The 23,627-nt window shown below is 44.8% G+C and overlaps 1 protein-coding gene across 2 annotated transcripts in view; it reads right to left on the bottom strand.

Moving 5' to 3' along the window:
• Positions 1-23,627, bottom strand: part of LOC115478301 (xyloside xylosyltransferase 1-like) — a 142,124-nt gene that overhangs the window by 117,844 nt on the left and 653 nt on the right. Inside the window, exon 1 of one of the 2 annotated variants that reach the window (XM_030215597.1) lies at positions 23,058-23,542. The exons of the other annotated variant lie outside the window; for it this stretch is intronic. Coding sequence (XP_030071457.1) covers positions 23,058-23,477 — 420 coding nt within the window. The 5' untranslated portion in view covers positions 23,478-23,542. Of the gene's footprint in view, positions 1-23,057; positions 23,543-23,627 lie in introns of those variants that run through there. 2 annotated transcript variants of the gene reach the window in all.

Here is a 23,627-nt window from a genome sequence, read left to right as displayed (position 1 = left end):
GCACAAACTGTAACCCTCCAGGGACAGGAAAATACCTAGTAGTATATCTGAATGTAACTCACCTTGAGCTACTACTGGAAAAGGCACATGCTAAATTCAAGATTCCTGCACCTTCCCTTACCTTCAAAAATGTAATCTATGCAAAGAAAAATCACTAAAGTAGTTTTAGTACAGATCATATCCTTAATCAGACTAACACATGTAATTCACCTTGAGCTACTACTGAAAAGTGTGAGCAAAATTCATATAAACAAAAATAATAAACGCATGGAGTACCCCTATCAAAACTTCTTCAATGTCATTCTCCCCACAAGATCTTAAACTGATGGGGTGCCGAGACAGAACGCGCGCTCAAGTCGACCATGGCACACGGCCATTCAGAGGCGCCTGGTTTTCCACCTCTCAGGTCACCTGGGGATGTTGGCGAGGCAGAGCTATGGTCGATCTGTTAACGGTGACACCTAGCAGGTGGGTGTAGGGTCCAGAATTGCAATTATTTCTGAAGCAGCTTTGATGCATGACCCCCCCCCCCCCTCTCAGCGGAGGGAGTAAACAGAGAGGGATTAGGAGAAAAATCCCCATTGAGCTGTGAATAAATGTTCATGGCATCAGATCCCAGCTCCAGTTCTAACTGAACTCAAAGTGAAAGATACAAAAGGAAGTGTCGTGTCAAAAGAAACATTTTTTAAAAAAATGCCCATTCTGATGGTTGTTATAATAGAGACATAACAAAATGTGCAGCCTTCATAACTTTAGCAATAACCTTAGCTGCACAGTGTGTATCAAACAGAAAGTAGCACAGAGATGTCCCAAGGGTGTCTGGGAAAGAAAACATGCTCTCCCCATCCAGGCTGTACTCTGACAGGAATGGCCAAAAATATGTTTGCTTCCACACACCCGCCTTCTTAACTGACAACTCCAATTTGCCGAGCTCTCTATAATTAGACCAATTAGACCAACTTTGGTCCTAGGGAACTGAGGAACTGAGTTCGATTCCCACTTCAGGCACAGGCAGCTCCTTGTGACTCTGGGCAAGTCACTTAACCCTTCATTGCCTCATGTAAGCCGCATTGAGCCTGCCATGGGTAGGAAAGCGCGGGGTACAAATATAACAAAAAAAAATAGCCAAATAAATCCTAATAAACTTCAGAACCTCCCACTGCTCTCCCCTGCACTAGGTTTTGCTATCCAAGTATTTTTTTTTTTTTGGTATATCAAAATTTTTAAAAATGACTAGACTGACAGCAGAACTGGTTACTGTGTCAGGAAATGTACTTGTGCTAATTTTAAAATATCACTGATACTGCATAATTCAGAAACTGGCAGAAGGACATTTACATTTTTCTTTCAGGACTGATCCTAACAGATTGGTTTGAGAAGAAAACGCTGTACATTATACAGCGATTAAAGCTTAAAACAGCATTTTAAACAAGACAAAACATTTTGGCCTTCCTTTAACAATCCTTGCAGGTATACAGCAAGGACCACCCATCAGAAGTCATCCCAAAACAGGAGTCAAACATCAGAAGTCAACTTCCTTGTGCCTCACTTCGCCCCAAAATAACAACCACCGAATTATAGCATTAAGTGCTGCCAAGCCATTCGCTCCAGAAGTGGCTGCATGCTACATACACGTCCTCTTCTCTTTGCCCTACCCTGAAGGCTAAACACGTTTCTTATGCAGAAATCAGCAATTCCGTTTCCTTCTTATCCTACTGACTTGCTCTTCAACTAAGGGGCCTGTCTCACAGACAATTATTTGGATTAGAAATAATGAACCTCAATCTCTCTTCTTCAGGTGTGAACTACGTTATTAACACTGACTAGCACAAGAGCTTCCACTGCCCAAACCAATTAGTGAAGGATGGCCCAGAGCGCAAAGGGCTCAGAGGGAGACAGTAGACTGGTTTTCAATTTTAGCTCTCCCACGCTGACACTATTGTGACGGCTGCATCAGAGCCTGAACTCGAGAGCTCTTCACATCTTGTCTGCGACTGATTAAATTTCAGGAGATCTGTGATGAGTAATAAGTTTCCAAGATAACCTTCTGGGCCAGGTGCTCACCTCCCTCCTACAATTCCCACACCTTCTCTCCTCTTCTCACTGCCATCCAACTGCCCTAACCCCTCCCTCTCCCCTCTTTGGACCCTCTCCGATGCCCACCATATGCCCTTTAACATCAAACATATAAATGGCGAGTGTCGTACTCACTCGCAAATGTGCAGTAGAGACCCTCTTTGCCCCGCCCCCGTGTCAATACGTGATGATGGGGGCGGAACAGAGAGGGTCTGTACTGCGCATTTGCGAGGGACGAAACCGCCGTCGCTAACGCTCCCCCCCACCCTCGCTCCGCTATTGAAACAGTGAGGGACCGCAGCACACAGCTCTGCTGAGCTGCCGTCCTTCCTTCTTCTTCTCTGCCTGTGTCCCGCCCTCGACGACGTTACATCACACGAGGGCGGGACACAGGCAGAGAAGAAGGAAGGTCGATGGCAGCTCAACAGAGCAGAGCTGTGTGCTGCGTTCCCTCGCTGTTTCAATAGCGGAGCGGGCCGGATGGAGGGGTGGCGGCGACTCGGGGGGGGGGCCTTGCAGCGGCGACGGGAAGGGGCTTTCAACCCCCCCCCCCCCTTTCCTATACCAGCCCGTTTTTACGGGCTCAACAGCTAGTAGTAACATAGTAGATGATGGCAGATAAAGACCTACACAGTTCATCCAGTCTACCCAATATTCACATTCAATATCAATTCATGATTAAACCAAAGGTAATCATCAATAGAAATAAAACATAGAAAAGAAAATACTTTTTTATTGAACTAAATACATTTTTTGATTAGCTTTCGAACATAACCCTTCTTCTTCAGATCAGAAATAAGAAAATGTTGATAAATTACAGTACATATAAGTGAAACATCAAAGCACTCCAATGACAGTCTCACAGGAAGAGGGTGGGGTGGGTAAGGTGAGAAACAGGGAGAGCTGGGTGGGTGAGAGATGGATGGTAGATAAGAGGGTGACAAAGCAGTAGAATTTTATGGTTCATAGTGGGCTAGAAAACCCAGATCTTTCTTAAGTCCTGTCTGGTGGACGTCAAAATATTTCATCATTCTGGCTTCAAAGGTCTTAAGATTAAACCAACAATTCTGCAATGTTAAGTAACAATATTTCTCGTGCTGAAATCAACTTTCAGATATCCTCCCCTCCCCCACCACGTTACACAGTATCTGCACTCATATGAAATAAATGTGGTATAAAATAAAATACTTTGATATGTCTTTGTCATAACGTAGAAATCCACTACGCACTGGCCATATTTCCCCAAACTACTGGGGTTGTTGAAACTCACTCCTGTCATATGCAGGACACAGACCGCCGAAGTCTGCCTGGCACGGAGGGACCCTACTTCCCCCACTGCTGGAAGTTGCTGACAAAAGCACCTCTCCTGCCCATTAACACACCACAACTGCTCTAAGGTCATTTCAGTTTTGTTTTGATACTATCCTGTTTCTATTTAGGGATCCTGTGTGTTTATTCCAACACTTCCCCCGGGAGGTCATTCCAGGCATTCTCCACCCTCTCCATGAAAAAAAGTACTTCCTGACAATACTGAGTAGAGATGTGGTAGCCCTGTTAGTCCACTTTTAAAGGTAATCAACAGAAATAAAACAGAGAAAAGTAAATAAGATTATACCTTTTTTATTGGACTAAAATGTATTGTTAGGCCAATAAAAAAAGGTATTTACTTTTCTAGGTTTTAATTTTATTTCTATTGACATTACTCCTAAATCTACCCACTCAGTATCTCAATTTATATCCTCTAGATTTATTTATTTAGATTTTGCTCACACCTTTTTCAGTAGTAGCTCAAGGTGAGTTACATTCAGGTACACTGGATATTTCTCTGTCCCAGGAGGGCTCACAATCTAAGTTTGTACCAATGCAGCTGCGCAGGCTTCTATTTCTGTGAGTCTGACGTCCTGCGTGGCCACATTGCTGATCTGCAAGGGCCGACTTCAACATGGAACGTTGCTAGTGGAATAGCAACATTAACATTCCATGTAGAATCTCCAATAGTACCAACATTCCATGTAGAATCACCAATAATAGCAACATTCCATGTAGAATCTTCAATATTTATTTAGATTTTGCTCACACCTTTTTCAGTAGTAGCTCAAGGTGAGTTACATTCAGGTACACTGGATGGTTCTACCTCTTCCTCATCTCTGGAAGAGACTTGTTTATATCTCTTCCGTCCTCTTTAACCTCCTGTACCCCCCACATATCTGCACATGGACAACCACCTCAGTCTTTGCATGGGAAGCACTGCTTTCATTTGTACTGGTTTACGCATCAATACCAATAAAGATCAATAACAATAAGTTGGCATTATACGGCATTTTTACAAAACCAAATCTCAACAAGCTTTATAGTTTACTAACTTCAGACACATACATAGTAGTAGATGACGGCAGAGAAAGACCTGTACGGTCCATCCAGTCTGCCCAACATAGGCAGCCACCTGCAAGGTGGATGGACCCACAGCATATTGCTGACAATCGGACTTCAAGAAAAAGAAGCCATGTAAACATAATTCAGTAAACCAGCTAGAGTGATGTGATCAAGGTGACCAGATCTGTAGCACAGCAGACTTCACACGGTGACCCAAGATCTCATGAAATTTCTTTAAGGCTCTGACTGCTAGACTTCCCCCATCTTCCTTATGGTACCAAAAAATTCCAGCGGGCCTTTGCAAAGTTGCAGTTAAACTCACACACTTTCGTTTAGGAACTGCCAGTTAAAGAGACAGTCATCAATAGCATGACTGCTTAGCACAGAAGAGAACCTAATGTACCAATTCCCCCCCCCCCCCCCCCCCCCAAAAAAAAAAAAAAAAAAATTGTCTAACTAGGTTTCACTACTGGGTCATCTGATAGTGTTTGGCTGGGAAACCTGACTAGATGAAAGATGGCTGACATAAGATGAAGTCCTTCATCATCGTATTATTCTGAGTACCAAGGGCTCAAGGGGTTTAACATAAATTAAAAGGCCAATTAGAATTAACCTCTATAAGATTCTAGAAAGAAAATACCTGTAACTTTCCTGCCACAAGTGATTCTATGATTCCTCCAGATTAGGGCCTTCCAATACTGTGGTCAGATCTAGGCTGTCCGAGGACAGTAAACTATCAGGCCCACTGGACTGCGCCTCCATCTCTTATGACTGCAATTTGTTCAGCAACAGCAAATGGTCTATCGCACCAAAAAGAGGGGTGCCAGGCAAATAATCCGCCGCACCAAAGAGAAGTCAGCCTGTTGGCTCAGTGTCAGAGCTCTGCATCATCATACAGAAGGTTGTGGGTTTGATCCTCATGATAAAAGACTCAGCGGGGGCTGGGGCTGTTATAGATGCAGTGCTCAGAGTCCCCAGGGAAGGTGAGGAAGTCCCAGTCATTGTACAACAGTGAAACCGACTGCCTGGATTTAGGGCTCATGATTACAGAGTTCCTGAAGGAGCCCTAGTAGGTGGCCCCAGCCAAGGACCATCACTGCAATGAATGGATAAAGTTAAGAAGGATCTAAAAGAATCCAAAATAATTGCAAATGAAAACTCCTGGCACTAAATCCCAGCCCTGATTTGGTCCAAATGAGCAGGACAGAACAAAGGAGTGGAGGAGTAGCCCAGTGGTTAAAGCACCAGGGAAGCCCAGTTCAAATCCCACTGCAGGTCGTCGTTGTCTTGGGCAAGTCACTTAACCCTCCACTGCCTCAGGTACAAACTTAGATTGTGAACCCTCTGTGGACAGGAGAAATGTCTAGTGTGCCTGAATGTAACTTACCCTGAGATGGTACGGAAAAAATATGTGCGCTAATTTTAAACAGTATGTGCAATTTTGGTCACCACATCTCAAAAAAGGTATAGCAGAATTAGAAAACATACAGAAAAAGGCAATGAAAATGATAACAGGGATGGGACAATTTCCCTAAGAGGAAAGGTTAAAGAGTGGAATGGAACAGGTAGATGTGAACCACTTGTTTACTGTTTCCAAAAGTACAAGGACTGGGGGGGGGGGGGGGGGGGGGGACGACCACACAATGAAGCTACCAAGTAGCAAATTAAAAAGAAACTAGAGAAAATATTTCTTCACTCACTCAGGGGCTCTTTTACTAAACCGCGTAGGCGCCTACGAGCACCCAACGACCAGCTACCGGGTGGTCTGAGCTGTAATTTCATTTTTTATGCACCCCCACTAAGTGTGCGGAAAATTTCTAGGCACGCAGCGCTAACCGGGCGGTAATCGGCATTGTACGCATGCCGATTACCGCCCGGTTAACACGCGAGACCTTACCGCTAAGTGAATGGGTGGCGGTAAGGTCTCAGGCCCAAAATGGACGCATGCTAATTTTCATTTTGCCGCATGTCCATCCCCCCCCCCCCCCAAAAGCCTTTTTTGCAGGTGCACTGAAAAATGGACCTGCGCGTGTCCAATACACGCGTCTACACCAGTGCAGGCCACTTTTCGGCACACCTCAGTAAAAGGACCCCCCAACATGTTAATTCAAGTCTGGCATTCTTTGCCAGAGAATGTGGTAAAATTTAAAAAAGGTCTGGCCAAGTTTCTAAAAGAAAAGTCTTTAAGCGGTTATTAAGATGGGCTTAGGAAAATCCACTACTTACTCCTGGGATAAGTACTTGTGACCTGGATCAGTCACTGCTGGAAACAGGATACTGGGCTTGATAGATCGGTCTGTCCCAAAATGGCAATGCTTATTTTCTTAACCACTATTTTGATGATTTAAATACTTTATTTTGCAAATGTTTTCAGAATAGCCACTCAAGCAGTCTGTTTCAATCATTTTAGTTCAATTTTTACTTATTTATCTATCACAGGTTATGTATTAGGTAATGCTGCGGTCCATTAGGGATAATACTGACATTCGTGCAGCCCTCTGTGTAGAAAGGTTGCCCACCTCTGTTCTACAATATCCCCGATAGTTCCACAAGTTGCCTTTTCTGCTGTAATAAGGTTTATCTCTGGCTACGGACATTTATCTAAAGGAATTAGGACCAAGGCCAGAAATGCTTTTCAGGTGATCATATAACCACTAAAAATTGGGATCAAACTGACCCAATTAAGTCTCTTTATCCCATCAGAAATCTACTAGGTCACACAGCGCCAACATGGAACAATGTGTTAACAGCTAACGATTATTTTATTTCATTGCTATCTTTTTTTCTAGGATACAGGGATTACACAAATATCAGGAGCAGTTTCCCTGAAATGCCCAAGTTATCAGGTGATAACTGAAGAACCAAGAGATGAGCTGATGCTGTATCTGGCTCCGCTTCATTACCCCCAGTCCTGTGACCATCGCTCCCCTTTTTCAAACAAAACAATGGCAATGTGCTTAGAACAGAAAGTACTGGCCAGCCCAGCTATTTACAGTGTGGAAAGATGGCTCAGGGTGCTACATTCCTGCACTGCATCAGAGAACTTAAAATTCAGACAGCAACACCCCCAAGGAGACGCAAGGATGTTCAAATATTAAGCACCATGACAGGGAGGGAGGGTTGGTTAACACTAGGCTGACATTATAATCTGGGCTAAAAGGAACTGTGTGTGCTCATCCCAGTCCATCTTAAAGTACAGTTGGCTCCATTTCCAACCCCCCTCCCTCCCCCGACACAAACACAAACTGACCCAGTCCTGTTTTTACCCTGCTGAACATAGGCACTTCATTGACTTGTACTGCAACTTTTCCTAGGGAAATCAGAGTTGATTTAATCTTGCAGCTAGCAATGTGACCAGTACCTTTCTCCTAGCGTGGATAGAAAGATTATGGTCAGCACTGCTGGGACGTCAGAAAGGTCACAGAGGAAGGAAGGCATAATCCTTAAAGAGGTCTCAGGTCCTGTTTCCATTCCTTCCCGTACTCCAGGAATGGATGCTCCTAGGGTGCCAGTCTCCATGACAAGGTCGGGCATCTCGCAGAAACTGGGTACCTCCTCCGCTCCAATCAGTTCTCTTGGCATCAGCTCCAATAATCAATTCAATTGTGGACTCTAAATGCAGGGATGGACCCGATTCTCCACCATGGCCAGGTGATGCCCCCCCCCCCCCCAAAAAAAAAAACCTCTCTATGGCTCAGACACCTCCAGGCTGGCAAAACGTTGCTTTAGAAAGAAATAAGGTGATCGTTGGTCTCGATCTGAACACAGCTCCCTGTTTCCAAGAGAAATCTCTATGGGTAATTTCTTCATCCCTGGAAAAAAGATGTACTGGGGGCTGAACCACAAGGGACCCAACTGGTCATGAGTCCAGGCTCTCAGGTCTGATGTTATGGGTGGGGGGGGGGGGGGTGCAAACAGGGCAATTACCCTGATGGTGGATTTTGGGGCCCCAACATGTTTAATACTGGCCCTGCAGGGTCTTTACAACACAAGGACCTGGATTCTCCATTTGAGATTCCTGGTCCAATCCTAAGTCCTTTATCTCATAGAACAGGGGTGGGCAAATGTGGTCCTTGAGGCCCCAATCCAGTTGGGTTTTCAAGATTTCCACGTACTGCTTCCATTGTATACAAATAGCTCTCATGCATATTCATGGTGGAAATCTTGAAAACCCAACTGGATTGGGGCCCTCGAGGACCACAGAAGATCAAATGCCCCCCCCCCCCCCCCCATTTCCAAAGTCAGCTCTCTCTTCTTGGGGCACTTCCAACATATCCCTATTGCGCTCTCTTCTTCCACATCCCTCTTTCTCAGGAGAGATATTATCAAAGCAGATTGGACTAGAGGTGGTGCACAGTGGAATCACAGCTGAAGGAATGAGCAGTAGCTATGTTCCACCTGCACAGCCTGCTACAAAATGTCCTTGGCCATGTACATCCCTAAAATACAGGGGTTTTCTGTGGGCTCTAGCAGGACGGGGGTAGCTGCTGTGATACTGTCTGAGGCAGTAGCTTAAAGAACAATGAGGCGACTGACAGGACTCTTTGGGGTAACAGTAGGAGGCATTGCACCCTTATTCTCAATTTAACACACCCCTTGTCTTCTTAGTGGGTTTTGTAGGTGGCTCTGAGGAGATAATAAAATGGCTAAATACGAGTCAGCCTGATGTTTATACGGGTCCCTCTGAGGTGGTAATAATGAAGGTCTCTCTCAACAAGGCTATTTCGGTAGCGGTCCAGGCAGAGATACCAGCTAAGTCACTGAAGCCCCCAATGCTTAGCACTATGGTGCTGTACAAAACAGTGCCGGAAAATACTGCTGTTACAGCGCCAAGAAAGAATTTCCCAATGCTTAGCATAAGGAGGGAGGGGACGTGCCCAGCACATGCACACAAGGCCACAAAGCTCTGCAGAAGGAAAGATGGATCACGGTGCTTGGTGGACATGTTTACGTTGGAGAGCGTCCACAATCCGGAGGAATTTTGCAGCCTGGTTCCCACGAAGGGAAGGAGAAGCCAGTTCACACTGGCGCTGAAATCGGCACAGCCAGGATGTGTAGCTGCAAGAAGCCTTACTCCTGGTTCATTGATTGCAGGGAGCCAGCCTTTCTGCTTGGTAGGTGTCTTGTGTGTCTGATGCATATTTGCAGAGGATGGGAAAACGAGCTCTGTGGCAGAATTTAAATGACCTGTTTCCACCCTGTGGCCTGGGAGGCTGCTAAACAAACAACAAAAAACACAGTATGGGATTAGGTAGGGCAGAGCATCAGAGAGGGGGGGGCCTTCTCCTGCCTCTTCAGCACCCTTACGCCATTTGCAGCAGTATGAGTGCCCTGATGGAGTGTGCTGTTGTAGGAGCATCGGAAGGAATAGCAAATGACCCCTATTTGCATGCATTAGCGTGCTACTTGCGCTGATGGTGGGTGTGCTCATTGTTTCCCACGGTAGGGGTCTTTCAGCATTGTGCGCCAGTAAATGTGGACACTAGTCTGGTGCTCATGGCCTCTAGCGCCTGCGTTTACTTCTGAGCATCAGGGCCTAAGGGACTGGTGGTATGCGCAGCTATGGTGCAATGTGTTACACTGATGTTATCAGTGGAATAAGTCCTTGCAGCAGCAACAGGAACACGAACACAAGAACCTGGAGACCCAGTAGTGGCTCATCTCTGTCCTTGGATCCCATAACTCTGGAGACTGAACCTATAATTCAGGATCACCAGGAGGTGACACAATTTGACTAGATTCCTGCACCCCATTTTGCCATAATCCTGAAGATGCCCTAGCTTGATTGGTTTGTCTATGTTGGCATCCCTTGTAGACATGCCCTGCCCACTTTATCACAGAAAACTCCGACTCCCTTGAGCTGTAGACAAAAGTATAGCAGAATAGCTAGCTGAGAAGCCTAGCTCAAATCCAACTAAAGCTCCCTGTAACCTTGAGCAAGTCACTTAACTCTTCGTTGCCTCAGGTACACACTTAGAAAAGTAGCAGAAGATAAAGATGACGACAAGAAACCGGTCACTGTTCCCATGAACGGCATCAGGGCTGCGGAGCCAAGCTCTGTGCTCCACCAGGTACGATCAGAGACCGTAAACCTGGGAGTGGCCATTACGTTCGACCGAACTCTGTGGTCGCAACCAGCAGAGCGGGGAGCTAGGCCAGGGACAGGGGCACCAACAGGCGACCTACCACCTGCTGGAAGGTCGAGAAAAATACTGGATTGTTCCAGGGAGCACCACAGCTTATACAGTGATGTCACTGGTAGAATTCAGTTTTCATCTCCATCTGTTGGTAGGAAGGGATAAACAACCCATTTGTTCAGAACAGTGGAGCTGACAGTATGGAGACATTAGGACTTACCTGATAATTTTCTTTCCATTAGTTCTTCACACTATTCCAGGACGAGTGGGTAGTTATGTCCATCGACCAGCAGGTGGAGATAGAAAATACAGAACTGAACACCACTACGTAGCTCCCTTCTAGCAGCTCAGCTCCTCAGTATCAGTCCTCAAGCAAGGAAGAAAGAACGCCCAATCTGAGACTAAGTCGCCACGGGGCAGCAGTCATGATCCCTTGGGAACAGGCAGGGAGATCCCCTCTCTCTTCCCAGAGCTGCCAGGCCTGCTGGAGAAGAGACGAAGGGGCTGGCCCTGACCCAGGGCCCCCGCCCCCGCCCCCCACACACATGCCTGCGCAGGGGCTTCGCTTCTACTGAAAAAAAATGGCCACCATTCCCGCCTCCTTCTGAGGCGAAGCGCTAAGGCCGTGAACCGGGGACCAGAGCCGAAAGAAACGCGCCGCTGTGATTGAGCGCGCCCTGTATGTGCGAGCCCCAAATCAGCTCTTCCACTTGGGAACCGAACTGCACACCGTGCAGCGGCCCAAGGAGGAACACTGCTCACTGCAAGACGGGCAGCAGGTCGCACACTAAGCAGGGGTTGCCGTGGCCGCTGCGCGGGAAAACATGTGGCGCACTGCGCTACACACCTGCTTTTTTTTTTAAACCGGAGCACAGCACAAACAAGCAAAAAAAGTTTTTTTTAAACATTCAGGTAGATTAGGCAGTTTTCTGTCTTCGGAGGAAAGTCTGTTAGTATCTGCCAAAGACCTCAAGGAGCAGTTGTGATTTCAACCAGACTCCCCTGGTTCACTGATCCAATCATTAAACTGCTCCTCCACTTCCTCCATGGTTTTTTTTGTAGCACCGACACACAGTGCTCCCATCGATGTCCCACAGCAGAAAGGACCCAGCACCCTGGGTCCACACTACCTGGGAACACAGTCACCCCCCCCCCCCTTTCAGAGCAGGGCACGGCAGCAGCACCGGCCTGCCAGACTCACTGTGTCGCCTGCGACTCCTCATCTTCTGAGTAGACTGGTCGCTGAGCAGGCTCTCACAGAGGACAAACAGGGAAAAGGTGCAGAACACCCCAGGAGGAAGGCACAACAGGGATCCAGCACCACCAGGTATGTCTGCTCAACTGGGAACCAGTTGACCAACTGGACCAGGAGCACGGCCTCAGAAACAGAGACAGAGGAAGTCTTTCTATCCACCTGCTGGAGATAGAAGATACTGAGGAGCTGAGCTGCTAGCAGGGAGCTATGTAGTGGTGTTCAGTTCTGTATTTTCTATCTCCACCTGCTGGTCGATGGACATAACTACCCACTCGTCCTGGAATAGTGGGAATGAACATAATGGAAATATTCATTAAATCACAGCTCTGACCCCCTCGTATTCCAGGAAAGCGGGGGTGAAGGGCTAACAAGAGCCCAGAAAACCCTCCGCTCATAGCTCCAGCAAAGAGAATGGCGGTCTCCAGGGTTTATTTTAATGATTTAGTGTGGGGGGGGGGGGGGGGGGGAAGTACAATAGCAGCAAAACAAAACAAATCAAATTTAATAAATCTCCCTCCCTTATAACTCCTAAGGGAGGCCGAGACAGGAAGAAAAAAAAAACCAAAACAGATAAATTGAAATATGTGAGCAAGGAAATGTGCCCCTTTAACTCCTGAACCGTTGATAACCTGAAATTAACCTAAACAATTTTAGGTTGCAAGGAAAAGAGAGAAAGAAAAAGGGTCAGATGTAATGGCAGGGGGAGGGGAGGGGAGGTGCAGGCACACAAGAGAGAGAGAGGGGGGGAGAGAGAGAGAAACAGCTAGTTCTGATACACCAGGGAAGGCATCTACAAACAGCAAATCAATCTCAAAATAACCCAAAGGATTCAAACCCCACTAAAGATACGCCAGTATATCAAAAGGAGGAATCAAAAAGAAAAGTTTGTTTGCTAAACTAAAATGCACCTTCTCCCCAGGACAGCATGCAATGTGGTAAAACCAAGACAGGGTTGGCTTGTTTGAACAACTGGAAGCAGTGAGGCCGAGGTGCTCCCTGGGCTTTGGAAGCATTTGCAAAGTTTAAATGTTTCTTATTTGCAAAGTTTAAATGTTTCTTTGCTGGTAGGTCACCCTGTTGGCAGAGCAATAATATAAAATGTCACAGACAGCAAAAAAATTCCTCCATCGAGTGCAACTTAGGAACAATTTTGTAGTAACTGACAGAATGCCATCGCTGCCCTCTGCATCAGGAAACGCTGGGCACAGCTGGGTGAGAAAAGTGATTTTACAGACTTACCTGGCTAATCTGTTTACTCTGACCTGTAACACAAGAGAGCTACAAGGCTGCATAATTCAGATAATCTTCAACTGTTTTCCCGTGAGAGCTCTCAGCTTCAGCAAGGGGGGGGGGGGGGGAGAGACCACTGATCTGAACACATACACACAAGTGCACTCCTGGGACATGCAGACGGGCTGCAGTAACCATCTTAAACACCCTACCGTGGAGACTGCAATGGTTTTTAAATTAAATCAAGCAACATCAGCTTAAATGTAATCAGATAAGCAATCCAAAAGCAATGCAGTTCACAGAAATGAGGATGCTCATGGTGGTGCTCAGATCCAGTAAACTCACCTGCTGCAGCAGCATTTTGGGCAATATGTAAAGAGCTGGGAGGTCAAAAGCATCAACTACAGCTCTTCAAATCTTTTGCAGCACTTCCACAAAAATCACAGTTTTGCACTTAACTAAGTTTGCACATTAATCGCAATTAGCACTATACTATTAACGTGTTAATATTAGTTGCAATTCTCCCCTGCATCTCCCCCCTCTTTCCCTCGGGGTACCTCAAACTTTGTACCAGCAGCAATACTCTCTAGCTGTCTGCGGCCTGCTCCAAAGCTTTCCCTTTGGTCCACCTGCCCTTGAGGAAACAGGAAGTAGAATCAAAAAGGGGTGGGCAGGTGGATCAGAGGGAGCGCTTAGGAGCAGGCCGCGAGAGTATCACTGCAGCTGCGGCTCAGCTCCCTGGGGCTCGTCTTGAGCTGGCCCACACAGAGCAGCAGGGCGGCGCTAAGCTTTGGTGAAGCGCTCCAGGGTGCACTTGCTGGCCAGCATGCAAGCCTCTTGGCAGGATACACTCTACAACAGCTTGAGCAACACAAGTGGGCTCATCTTGGCCAGATGCGCTGTCCTCAATGCAACGCAGCTCTGCTCTGTAGCAGGGTGGCCAGGTACACAGTGTGGGAGGGGAGTGGAGGGAAGAAAGAGACAGATATAAATGGACCTGAGGGGGGGAAGGATTGATGCTGGACAATGCAGGGTGGAAGGGATGAGAAACTGAGAGATGTTGCAGCTGGGGGCTGGAGACCGTCTTCAAATCTAAGCTAAAAGCCCACCTTTTTGATGCTGCTTTTAACTCCTAACCCTTGTTCACTTGTTCAGAACCCTTATTTTATCATCCTCACTTTAATATTCCCTTATCTCTTGTTTGTCTGTCCTAATTAGATTGTAAGCTCTGTTGAGCAGGGACTGTCTCTTCAAGTGTACAGCGCTACCTACGTCTAGTAGTGCTATAAAAATGATTAGTAGTAGTAGTGGAGAGGGGGAAATATTGGTCCTCTAATCAAGTGATTAATCACAAATTGTTTTTAATTGCATAATTAATCATGATTATTTTAATCGAGATGCAGCCCCACTTTTAAAACACAGAGATATGTGTTGTTTCACCACAAAGGTGAATGAAGACCAGAACCCCACTTCAGTCCTGGCACGCAAGATAAGTCTCATGGTGCTGAAGACTTCAGCTACAGAGTTCAATGAGAACGCCAGGACAGAGACACACCAACTGGCACCGAGCCCTCATACCTTACACATTATTTTAACATGCAGTCTTCAGTTCCCAATGATGATGATTTAGGGCTTGGCAGGACCTTGAGAACAGGGATGGAAACATGAATGTGGCATGATGCTCTGGCGCCATCTGCTGCACTTGCTGTGCACTGGCAGTATAATCCAGAATACTCCCACACCAACAGATGGATGTATAACCAGAGAAGCCTAACACATTTATTTATTTAGATTTTGCTCACACCTTTTTCAGTAGTAGCTCAAGGTGAGTTACATTCAGGTACTCTGGATATTTCTCTGTCCCAGGAGGGCTCATAATCTAAGTTTGTACCTGAGGCAAAGGAGGGTTAAGTGACTTGCCCACTGATTTCTAAGAATTTTCCAGTAAATGAATATTTACCACATAACCGGTTGTGATTTTGGGCACAATACTTGGCATTAAGTCTTATCATAAAATCCCTGCAATGATGATACCAGAAGTCAAGCTCCTGCTGTCACAGCACTAATAACATCCATTGTAAATACACCACAGAAACTTTGATCCAAATGTTTAGCAGCAGATGGGTCTCTTGGCCATATTCCCTTTCCCACTTCTACCTACCAATGCTTCCTGACTGAGGAGACTTTCTCTTTCTTCTCAGTCCACCGTAGCCTGACTTGATCCCCTGGCATTTCTGAAGCCTGCTCCTTAGGGATCGCTCGCCCCCCCCCCCCCCCCCCCCCAAGACTTGCCTGAACTACCTGGACCTCATGGTACTTCATGGAAGATCTGTGGTTGAGCTGATATTGTGAACCAGATGAAAGGGAGAGTTGTCAAAGGAGCAGGTTTGAGAAGTGTCCAGCTGACCAGGAGGCCTGAACCAATGTGTGTTGGAGGGCTTTGGTTGTGTCTTTTGAAGCAAGGAAAAAGGCAAAGAAAGGACAAAGTCCAGATCAGACAGACACAGAATAAGGAGATCACCAAAAGGTAGTATGAAGGCACAGCCAGATTTATCGAATGTTCATTAACGAAAAACAGTCATATGTCGACCTTACTGCCCTCAGTAATTTCTTTCATGACCAGTAACTTGGAATACTGTAATTCTCTGTGCATTACTCTTCCATGCAAGCATGTTACAAGGTTGATGGGGACCAGTTACTGGGACAGAATAATTCCAGTGCTACAATTAGTTTCTGAAGCCAGTTGAAAATATTCTCTCTGATGTTCCTACAAAGGTTACTTTAAGCTATTTATCTGAACAGCTGGTCTGATGTGTTCTGGTCTGTTCATCCAAGGGCCTTTTCAACAATTCCACCACCGGTTGCTGCTACCAAATTAACTCTGACTAGATCAAAGGCTTTTCATTGTATTGGTCCAACTCTTTGGAAGCTCATTTTGAGACAAATTTCCTGATTTTAGATAATTAGCCAAACCATAGCCCTTTTTTTTTTTTAAACAAAGCATCGCAGACTGTTTTTGACCAGAATCATCTGCTTTACTGACCATTTGTTTAGGATTCTAGTTAATTTAGTTGTGGTTAATTTTTTTATGATTGTAAAATATTTATCAACACTAAAAACATAAGAACAGCAAAGATGTACTCACCTCGGATAAACCTGAGTGTGCAAAAAAGGAAACGATTTTCTGATGGATTAGGCTAGTAGGGCGATGGGAGAGGGGGAAATCCCATCTCCAGGTTGTTCTTGGCCAGGGCTATCCCAGATTAAAGGGGACCACTCTTACCCAGGAACTCCATGAACATTTCAAGCTGTCTCATTTTCTTTTGTGGTGCAGACAAAAGTTTTGGTTTCTTTTCACGCCCTTCAGCTCCACACCTGCTCCTCCCTATCAATTAGTTACATATTTTATTTACTTAAAAGTTTTAAAGTTATTTAATACGTGTTCATCCAACAAAAATACCCCCCACACAAACAGTAGCAATACAGAGAATGCATCAATAAAGATTAAATTCAGGCTGCAACATTTTCAAAAAGCCTGCCCTTCCTCCGTTTCCTATTGCCCCAACTCAATCTTAACCCATTCCCAGGGTCCAAATGGGTGAGGAGTGATTCTGTACTGACTGAGAAAATAACCAAAATGGCACCAATCACCATTGCTGAGAAGCCTAATGGTTAGTGCAGTGTGCTAAGGAGCTGGAGGAACTGGGTTCAGTTCCCACTGGGGCTCCTTGGGACCCTGGCCAAGTCAATTAACCCTCCATTGCCACAGGTACAAAACTGAGTCCACTAGGAACAAAGACAGAATATCAAGAATCTACCATACGTATATACATTTCCGATGACGTCTTAAAGCAGGGGGCTCAAACCTCTGTCTTTAAGGGCTGCAAACTAGTCAGATTTCCAACTTTTCTGACACTCTTACCATCTGGAGGAGAACTTTCACCTCATGAACATTTCCAACTTAGACCGACAAAGCTCATGAATGCATTTCAATGTCCTGCAATTAAACCACAGGAATAGAGATTTTTCTGCATAAAAAAGGCTAATCCGTCATGCATGCCTGCTAAAAACTCTAGCAAAAAAACTAAACTGAGCTACTACTGAAAAAGGTGTGAGCAAAATCCAAATAATCATATCAGAAAATCAATTTCTATAAAATAAAACCTTCAATTTTAGATTTTACCATTGTTAGAACCTCTAAATACTACCCCCCCCCCTAAAAAAAAACAATGTAAAGCAAATTCTTCAGCCTTCCACAACGACCTGCATGAAGGCGCACAGAAACGAGTTACAGAGGCTAAACAGCACCAAATTAAAGCCTGGACGGGTTGGGGGGGGGGGCACCTGGTGTCACTTGTGTTTCAACTGGCCTGAGGCAGCCGTGATATCTATGACCTGGGCTCTGGTCACCTTAATTTAACAACCAGGTATGCTTATGCCTGTAAGCTCTAACAAGAAGGAACCTTTACTTCTCTCTCTAGTGATATATTGATAGGGGGAAGGGAAAGGCGGGAGACCCTCTTTCTTTTGGCCTTTTTATCTTTCCAAGCGCTTTATTAGACCATAGAGAAAATTGACAAGAAAATTTCACCCTCAAGACAGCCCTGTCTGCCTTCTGCAAAGCTGTGACGTCAGACCAGGGAGTAAGCTGATTACAAAGGAGACAGGGTCTATTTAAAAAGGCAGAGCCTTCATCATCACCAGCTATCAGATCGGATGTACAGAAATAGAATATTTCCTAACAGGATCCAGCAGTTCAAGGGGGGTGAAAGACGTGCACCCAGGATCAGACAGATCCACCATCAGAACCTATAGTTTTTTCAAGCAAACTTCAGTTTCAGAAACTCCCAACACCCTGCTATAAGATCACTTTCCTTTATCAGCTGTAACACACGTTTCTTCATTTAGCTCAGGAAAATGTTAAATTTAACTTGCTTGAATACCAGACCAGACTAGCGTCTCGAGGGAATTCATGTGGTCAGACCCTGTATAAGTCTCCCTGATTCTTTCTTTTGCTTTTCTCAGCACAAAGGGGCTGAAGTGCTCACGTTTGCTTGAAACATTATTTTCTTATCAAGCAGCTACCTGTTGGAAGTTCCTTCCTAATGAGTTATGGTCAGTTTTGGAAAGATTTGTTTTGCAACAGTGATGAAGCCTTACATGCCCTAATGGTTTTCTCTTTTATATGATTATTTACTGTATTCCTGGAATGTACTGGTTATCCTGTATTAGCTACTTTGAACTAATTGTTTTGCAATATACAGAATACAAGATTATTATTATTATTTGGGAAGCATTTCCGTTTCCGCATACAGTTCAAACTCCTGTACGTCAAGCTCCATCTCTGGCAGTCTTCAAATCTAAGCTAAAAGCCCACCTTTTTGATGCTGCTTTTAACTCCTAACCCTTATTTTATCATCCTCACTTTAATATTCCCTTATCTAATTTGTCCTGTTTGTCCAAATTAGATTGTAAGCTCTGTCGAGCAGGGACTGTCTCTTCATGTTCAACCAGGACTGGATAAGCCCTGCGTTTTGCTCCAAGCTAAGAAATTCTGCTGCTTATGAACAAGCTTGCAAATGACTCCCTCTAGTGGTTATATAAAGAACTGCATCTAACTTCTAGATTGTACTTCCCAAACTTTACCCTGTGAGATCCCATTTTAATAGCCACCCACTAGATCAACTCCATCTGTTTTATATCTGCTTGATGGTGCGGTCTCCAGAATTGCACTCTAAATGAGGTCTCACCAAAGACTTCTACAGAGGTATCACCACCTCCCTTTTCCTGCTGGCCATTCCTCTCCCTATGCCACCTGTTTGGTCACCTTAAGATTGTAACATGATATCAGTTTGTCAGGATTATTGAAATATATGTAGCATAATTATTGATTATGCTGAATCAGATATACCAATATAAAAATACAGCTTTTAAAAGACTTATTGAAACTGCAACAGGGAAACTGACCTGAACTCCAAATCCCTCTTCCCCCTCCCTTTGGGAACACTTAACAGAGACAAAAGGGTACTGACTTCACAGAGATACAGCTTCCTCTCCCCTTCCCACTTGAACAAAAGCATGACTAGATGGATACTTGAAGGCTCATCAAGACTTCTGCAGAACTGCAGACAGAGGGTCTGGAGAAGCCACTGAAGACAAAGGACTCAGAGGAAAAGCATAAACAAAACATTTGCCTGTCATCAGATGTATACCTGCCCCCTCTCTTCTATCCTGCTCTTCTTGGGACCTGCCTCTGCCTCATGGCTCCTCACTGGACCACAGCATGCTCTACAACTGTCTTTAGATTGTAAGCTCTTTGAGCAGGGACTGTCCTTTATGTTAAATTGTACAGCGCTGCGTAACCCTAGTAGCGCTTTAGAAATGTTAAATAGTAGTAGTAGTAGAACAACAAAGACTGTTCTGTAAGTTATAACTTCTGATTTAAAAACCTGCTACCTACTTTAAGCACAGATTCTCTGTAAGATCTCTTAAGACTCTTATCTCTCGCTGCAACGTTAATTGCTAAAATTGTAACTTAATAAACCCTCCTGAATCTGAATATATAGTGTTCTTGTTCTTTTTTAAACCTGGTAATGCAGGTTAATGTAATCCAGATAAATATACTTAATTTCTTTCATTCAGTGTAATTGTGAATCTTGTTGCTTTAATTGGCAACTGGTGGACAATTAAAATATAAATATATATATTAAAAATTATAAACATTAGCGAGTGCTCTAGCTATCCCCAGGTATAAATTAATTCCTTGTAACAAGATCACCAGACACAATCACCACATATCCTGCTTTTTGTAGCCTAAATGCACAATCCTGCTTTTCATAGCATTAAATATTAGCTGCCAGATTCTAGATATTCTTCATGCCACAATGAATATGAATGAGGTAAGTGTGCATTCACTTCCTCCGCTGTATGTATTAAGGACCTGACGAGGCCATATTTCGCTCTCAAGCTGTGTCAGGGGTACAATATACAACCAATCCCAGTGTCAAATGCAAAAGGCTATTTCTCATAACATCTCTTGGACAGCATTAAAGCACAAGTAAAACTTTTAAATAAAGGATTACATCTTCCAAAGAACCTTTATTTGTGGTAATACTATTCTTTGTCTTTCAGTGAAAGGAATTTTTAAAGGTAATCAATAAAAATAAAACATGGAAAAGAAAATAAGATACCACCTTTTTTATTGGTCATAACAATACATTTCTTGATTAGCTTTCGAAGGTTGCCCTTCTTCGTCAGATCAGTATATATAAAACTGAAACATCAAAGCATTTCAGTGACAGTCTAACAGGATGGGGGTGGGTAGGTGAGAGACAGGGAGATATGCATGGAGAAAAGAGGGTGTCAAAGCAGTACAATTTTATTGGTTTATAATGGGCTAGAAAACCCAGATCTTTGTTAAGACCTGTCTGGTGGGTGTCAAAATATTTAATCATTCTGACTTCAAAGGTCTTACGTTCCTGTATTGTTTTAAAGTTCCCTTTTAGGGTTCTTACCATGAAATCACTGGTAGTGTTCTGGTTTTGTAAAGTGCTGCCCCACAGTGGAAGCAGGACCTCAAGTCTTTTGAACCCTGCCAGCGCTAGTCTACACTGCTGCTTCACAATTCCAGAACCAAGCCTGACCACTGCAGTCTCCTCTGTCATCAGGATTACCTGCTTATCACTGCAATGAACTGTTTAAGTGACACTGCCTGGGCAGCTTTCTAGCTGTGTAACTTTTACAATTACGGACTTCTTATTTTCTTCTTCCTGTGCTTAGTATTTGGTTTTCTCTGTATTGCTCTTATTCTTCATGGTGTCTTCAGTATTGTATCATGTTGCAAAAGATATGCTACTAATAGCATGTTGTAGCATTTCCTCATGAAACGTTTCCTTTAATGCTACTCCTTTGTCATATCAACCTCTCCTGCATATCATTTTTGTCCCATTACCAATACATTTTTATTATTAATTTTACCTATATTGTTTTTTGTGAACCCTTGTGTCCTTTGTCTCTAAGCACTTGGTATGACACTCCCTGAAGAACCCAGTCTCTCACCTTCAAACTCTTTGGCCTTTCAGGAGGGAAATGTATATTCCTTCCTATACTAGGCCTGTAAGATGGCCCTGCTAGTCCTCAGATTTCCTAGTTTTGCTGTCATCAGCATAATTTTACTTTCTGCAAGTAAACAGAGTGCAAACTCAGGAGGAACTATGCGGCCCATATATGGCAGATACATGAATATAACCTTGATGGTGATGAGAGTGAGGACCCTTGCAAAGTCTAAGGTATTCCACCAGAAAAATGTGTTCAGAGAAGGGCACCAGGTGTTTCATACTTGTGTGCTACATGGTTTTTGTGCATGTGAACACAAGAAGGAAAGGATTGCCATTTTTGTATACATATAAAAATTTAACTGAATATTACCATATATGTGTAATGGAAGGAAACAGGAAAATCAAATGAAGAGTGGGAAGTGGACCAATGACTCCAGGGAAACAGGGTTACGATAGTAAAGAGAATAACTTTATTCACAGACCATATTTATCATTAAACCTCAATCCTTGATAAATATGGTACCGGGAAGACTTTAAGCGGTATGCTGTAGATAATGTAGCATGTAGTGTATGCACCAGAGACGCTACATTATCTACAGCATACCGCTTAAAATCTTTATTAAGACTTCCCGGTACCATATTTATCATTAAACCTCAAGGCAGGTCCAACCCGGTAAGCAGGGTAAGCACTGCAGGAGGGCGCCTACCTTCAAAGGCGCTCTGCTGAGGCTTTTGTTTTTCAGTATCTAATCTCTGCTGCTCATCTCAGTCTGGCTCCAAAGCTGTCAGCTCTCTGTCCCATCTCCTCCCCCATCCCAAGTAGAGAAATATCCTCCTTGTGTTTGTCAGAGGACGTCACTGCTCCAACTGAATCTGGCTCCGAAATAACTCTTGGGAGCTCAGCTAACCTCTGCCCAGAAAGGGCTCAGAGACAGCAGAGCCTGAAACCTCGTTTTGTCAGAGACTGCTGTTTAGTGCTGCACATGACCCACCCTTTTCCACCCCACCCCACAACACAGCAACGCACAGGACAGGAGGGCTAGATGCCTGCTTTCAATTCCTAACCATCACCTATCTCTCCTTCCAACTCAGATTGTAGAATATGTTAGTTTATGCTGATTAAGTCTGTCCTAGCTAGATCCTAAGCTGCATGCAGAGCCTAACTTCTTAGGATTTCAGGCTAATTTTTGAAGAATTTGAAGAGGGGTTATCTCTGTTCTACCATGTGTGACTGCAAGGCCAAGTGTCTGAATTGTTAGATTCTGAAATTTTGATAACACATTGTTTTTCAGAGTTGGCAAGACTGTTCTCCTAATTCCTGGTCTGTGTGCTAAGTTATTTTTCTTCTATACTGGTGTAATATTTTCCAATGATGCCATGGCTGGTAAAAGGGGTGTGTCTACTGTGGGGGCACAGCCATAGTGATCCCGCCTCTGGATATCTGCAGGAGGGCGCTAGAAACCCTAGGGCCGGCCCTGGAAACAGGCATTACTGGAAAATGTAAAAACTGGATTAAAGTATAAGACTGCCAGGGAACTCCACAGACTCGTGTCTATTTTATTTTTTTTGTTATATTTGTACCCTGGGGCAAATGAGGGTTAAGTGACTTGCCCAGAGTCACAAGACCAAAGTCCACCACACTAACCGCTAGGCCACTCTTCCACTCCACACTAGACACAAAATGAAAGATCCCACCTTGTTATTTGCTAACTTTTATTTCCATGCACATAAAACCACAACGTTCATCTTAAAATAACCAAGGCTTTTTTATTATTAGCATTTATATCGCTCTACCAGATGCACAAGCAGCTCCTTGTGACTCTAGGCAAGTCACTTAACCCTCCATTGCCCCAGGTACAAATAAGTACCTGTAAGCCGCATTGAGCCTGCCAAATGTAACAAAAAAATAAAAGATCCTGGGCTAGGTACCTTGTACTTGAAGGGGACTCCCTGCAGCAGATCCCTCAGGGCAGTCTTGGCCACCTCTTTGCTGGGCTCGTCAGTCACAAAGTGCAGATTGAGAACCTCGCTAGCCTCCAGTTTGCCAGACCTTAGCAGAGAGCCCAAGGCCAGGCGGAACTTGGCCCCCAGCGCCGGGCTCTTGTCCGCCTTGGTGTACATCATGAGCAGGTGCAGGTCCTGCATGTTCAGCTGCTCTTGCATGCTTTTGCTCAAGGCCGGCCCGGGCTCCGACTCGGGGCTCGGGCTCCGCGCCGCCTGGTCCTCCTTGCTGCTGCTGGAATGCTTCTTCGGCTCCGAGCCAGAGTAGTAAAGGGCGCAGACGGCGAGGGCAACGGCCAGGAGGAGAAGGCCGTGGTGCGAGCGGAGGGCGCAGAGCCGGCCCACCATTACTGCGCTAAGCAAAGCCCCGCCCCAGCTCAAAGCCACGTGCTTTGCGTCTCTTCCTGGTTGGTTCTCAATCTAACCTCGTTGATGAGGCCCAACAGAAAGTTCTTCCGGGTTTCAGGGCGAAGGGCAAAGGGCATTCTCTCCTCTCCC

This window comes from Microcaecilia unicolor, chromosome 10 (genome assembly GCF_901765095.1).
Source record: "Microcaecilia unicolor chromosome 10, aMicUni1.1, whole genome shotgun sequence".
In the NCBI taxonomy this organism is placed as follows: Eukaryota; Metazoa; Chordata; class Amphibia; order Gymnophiona; family Siphonopidae; genus Microcaecilia; species Microcaecilia unicolor.
Note: the sequence above shows the minus strand (reverse complement) of the source record. Positions and strands in the feature narration are given on the sequence as shown.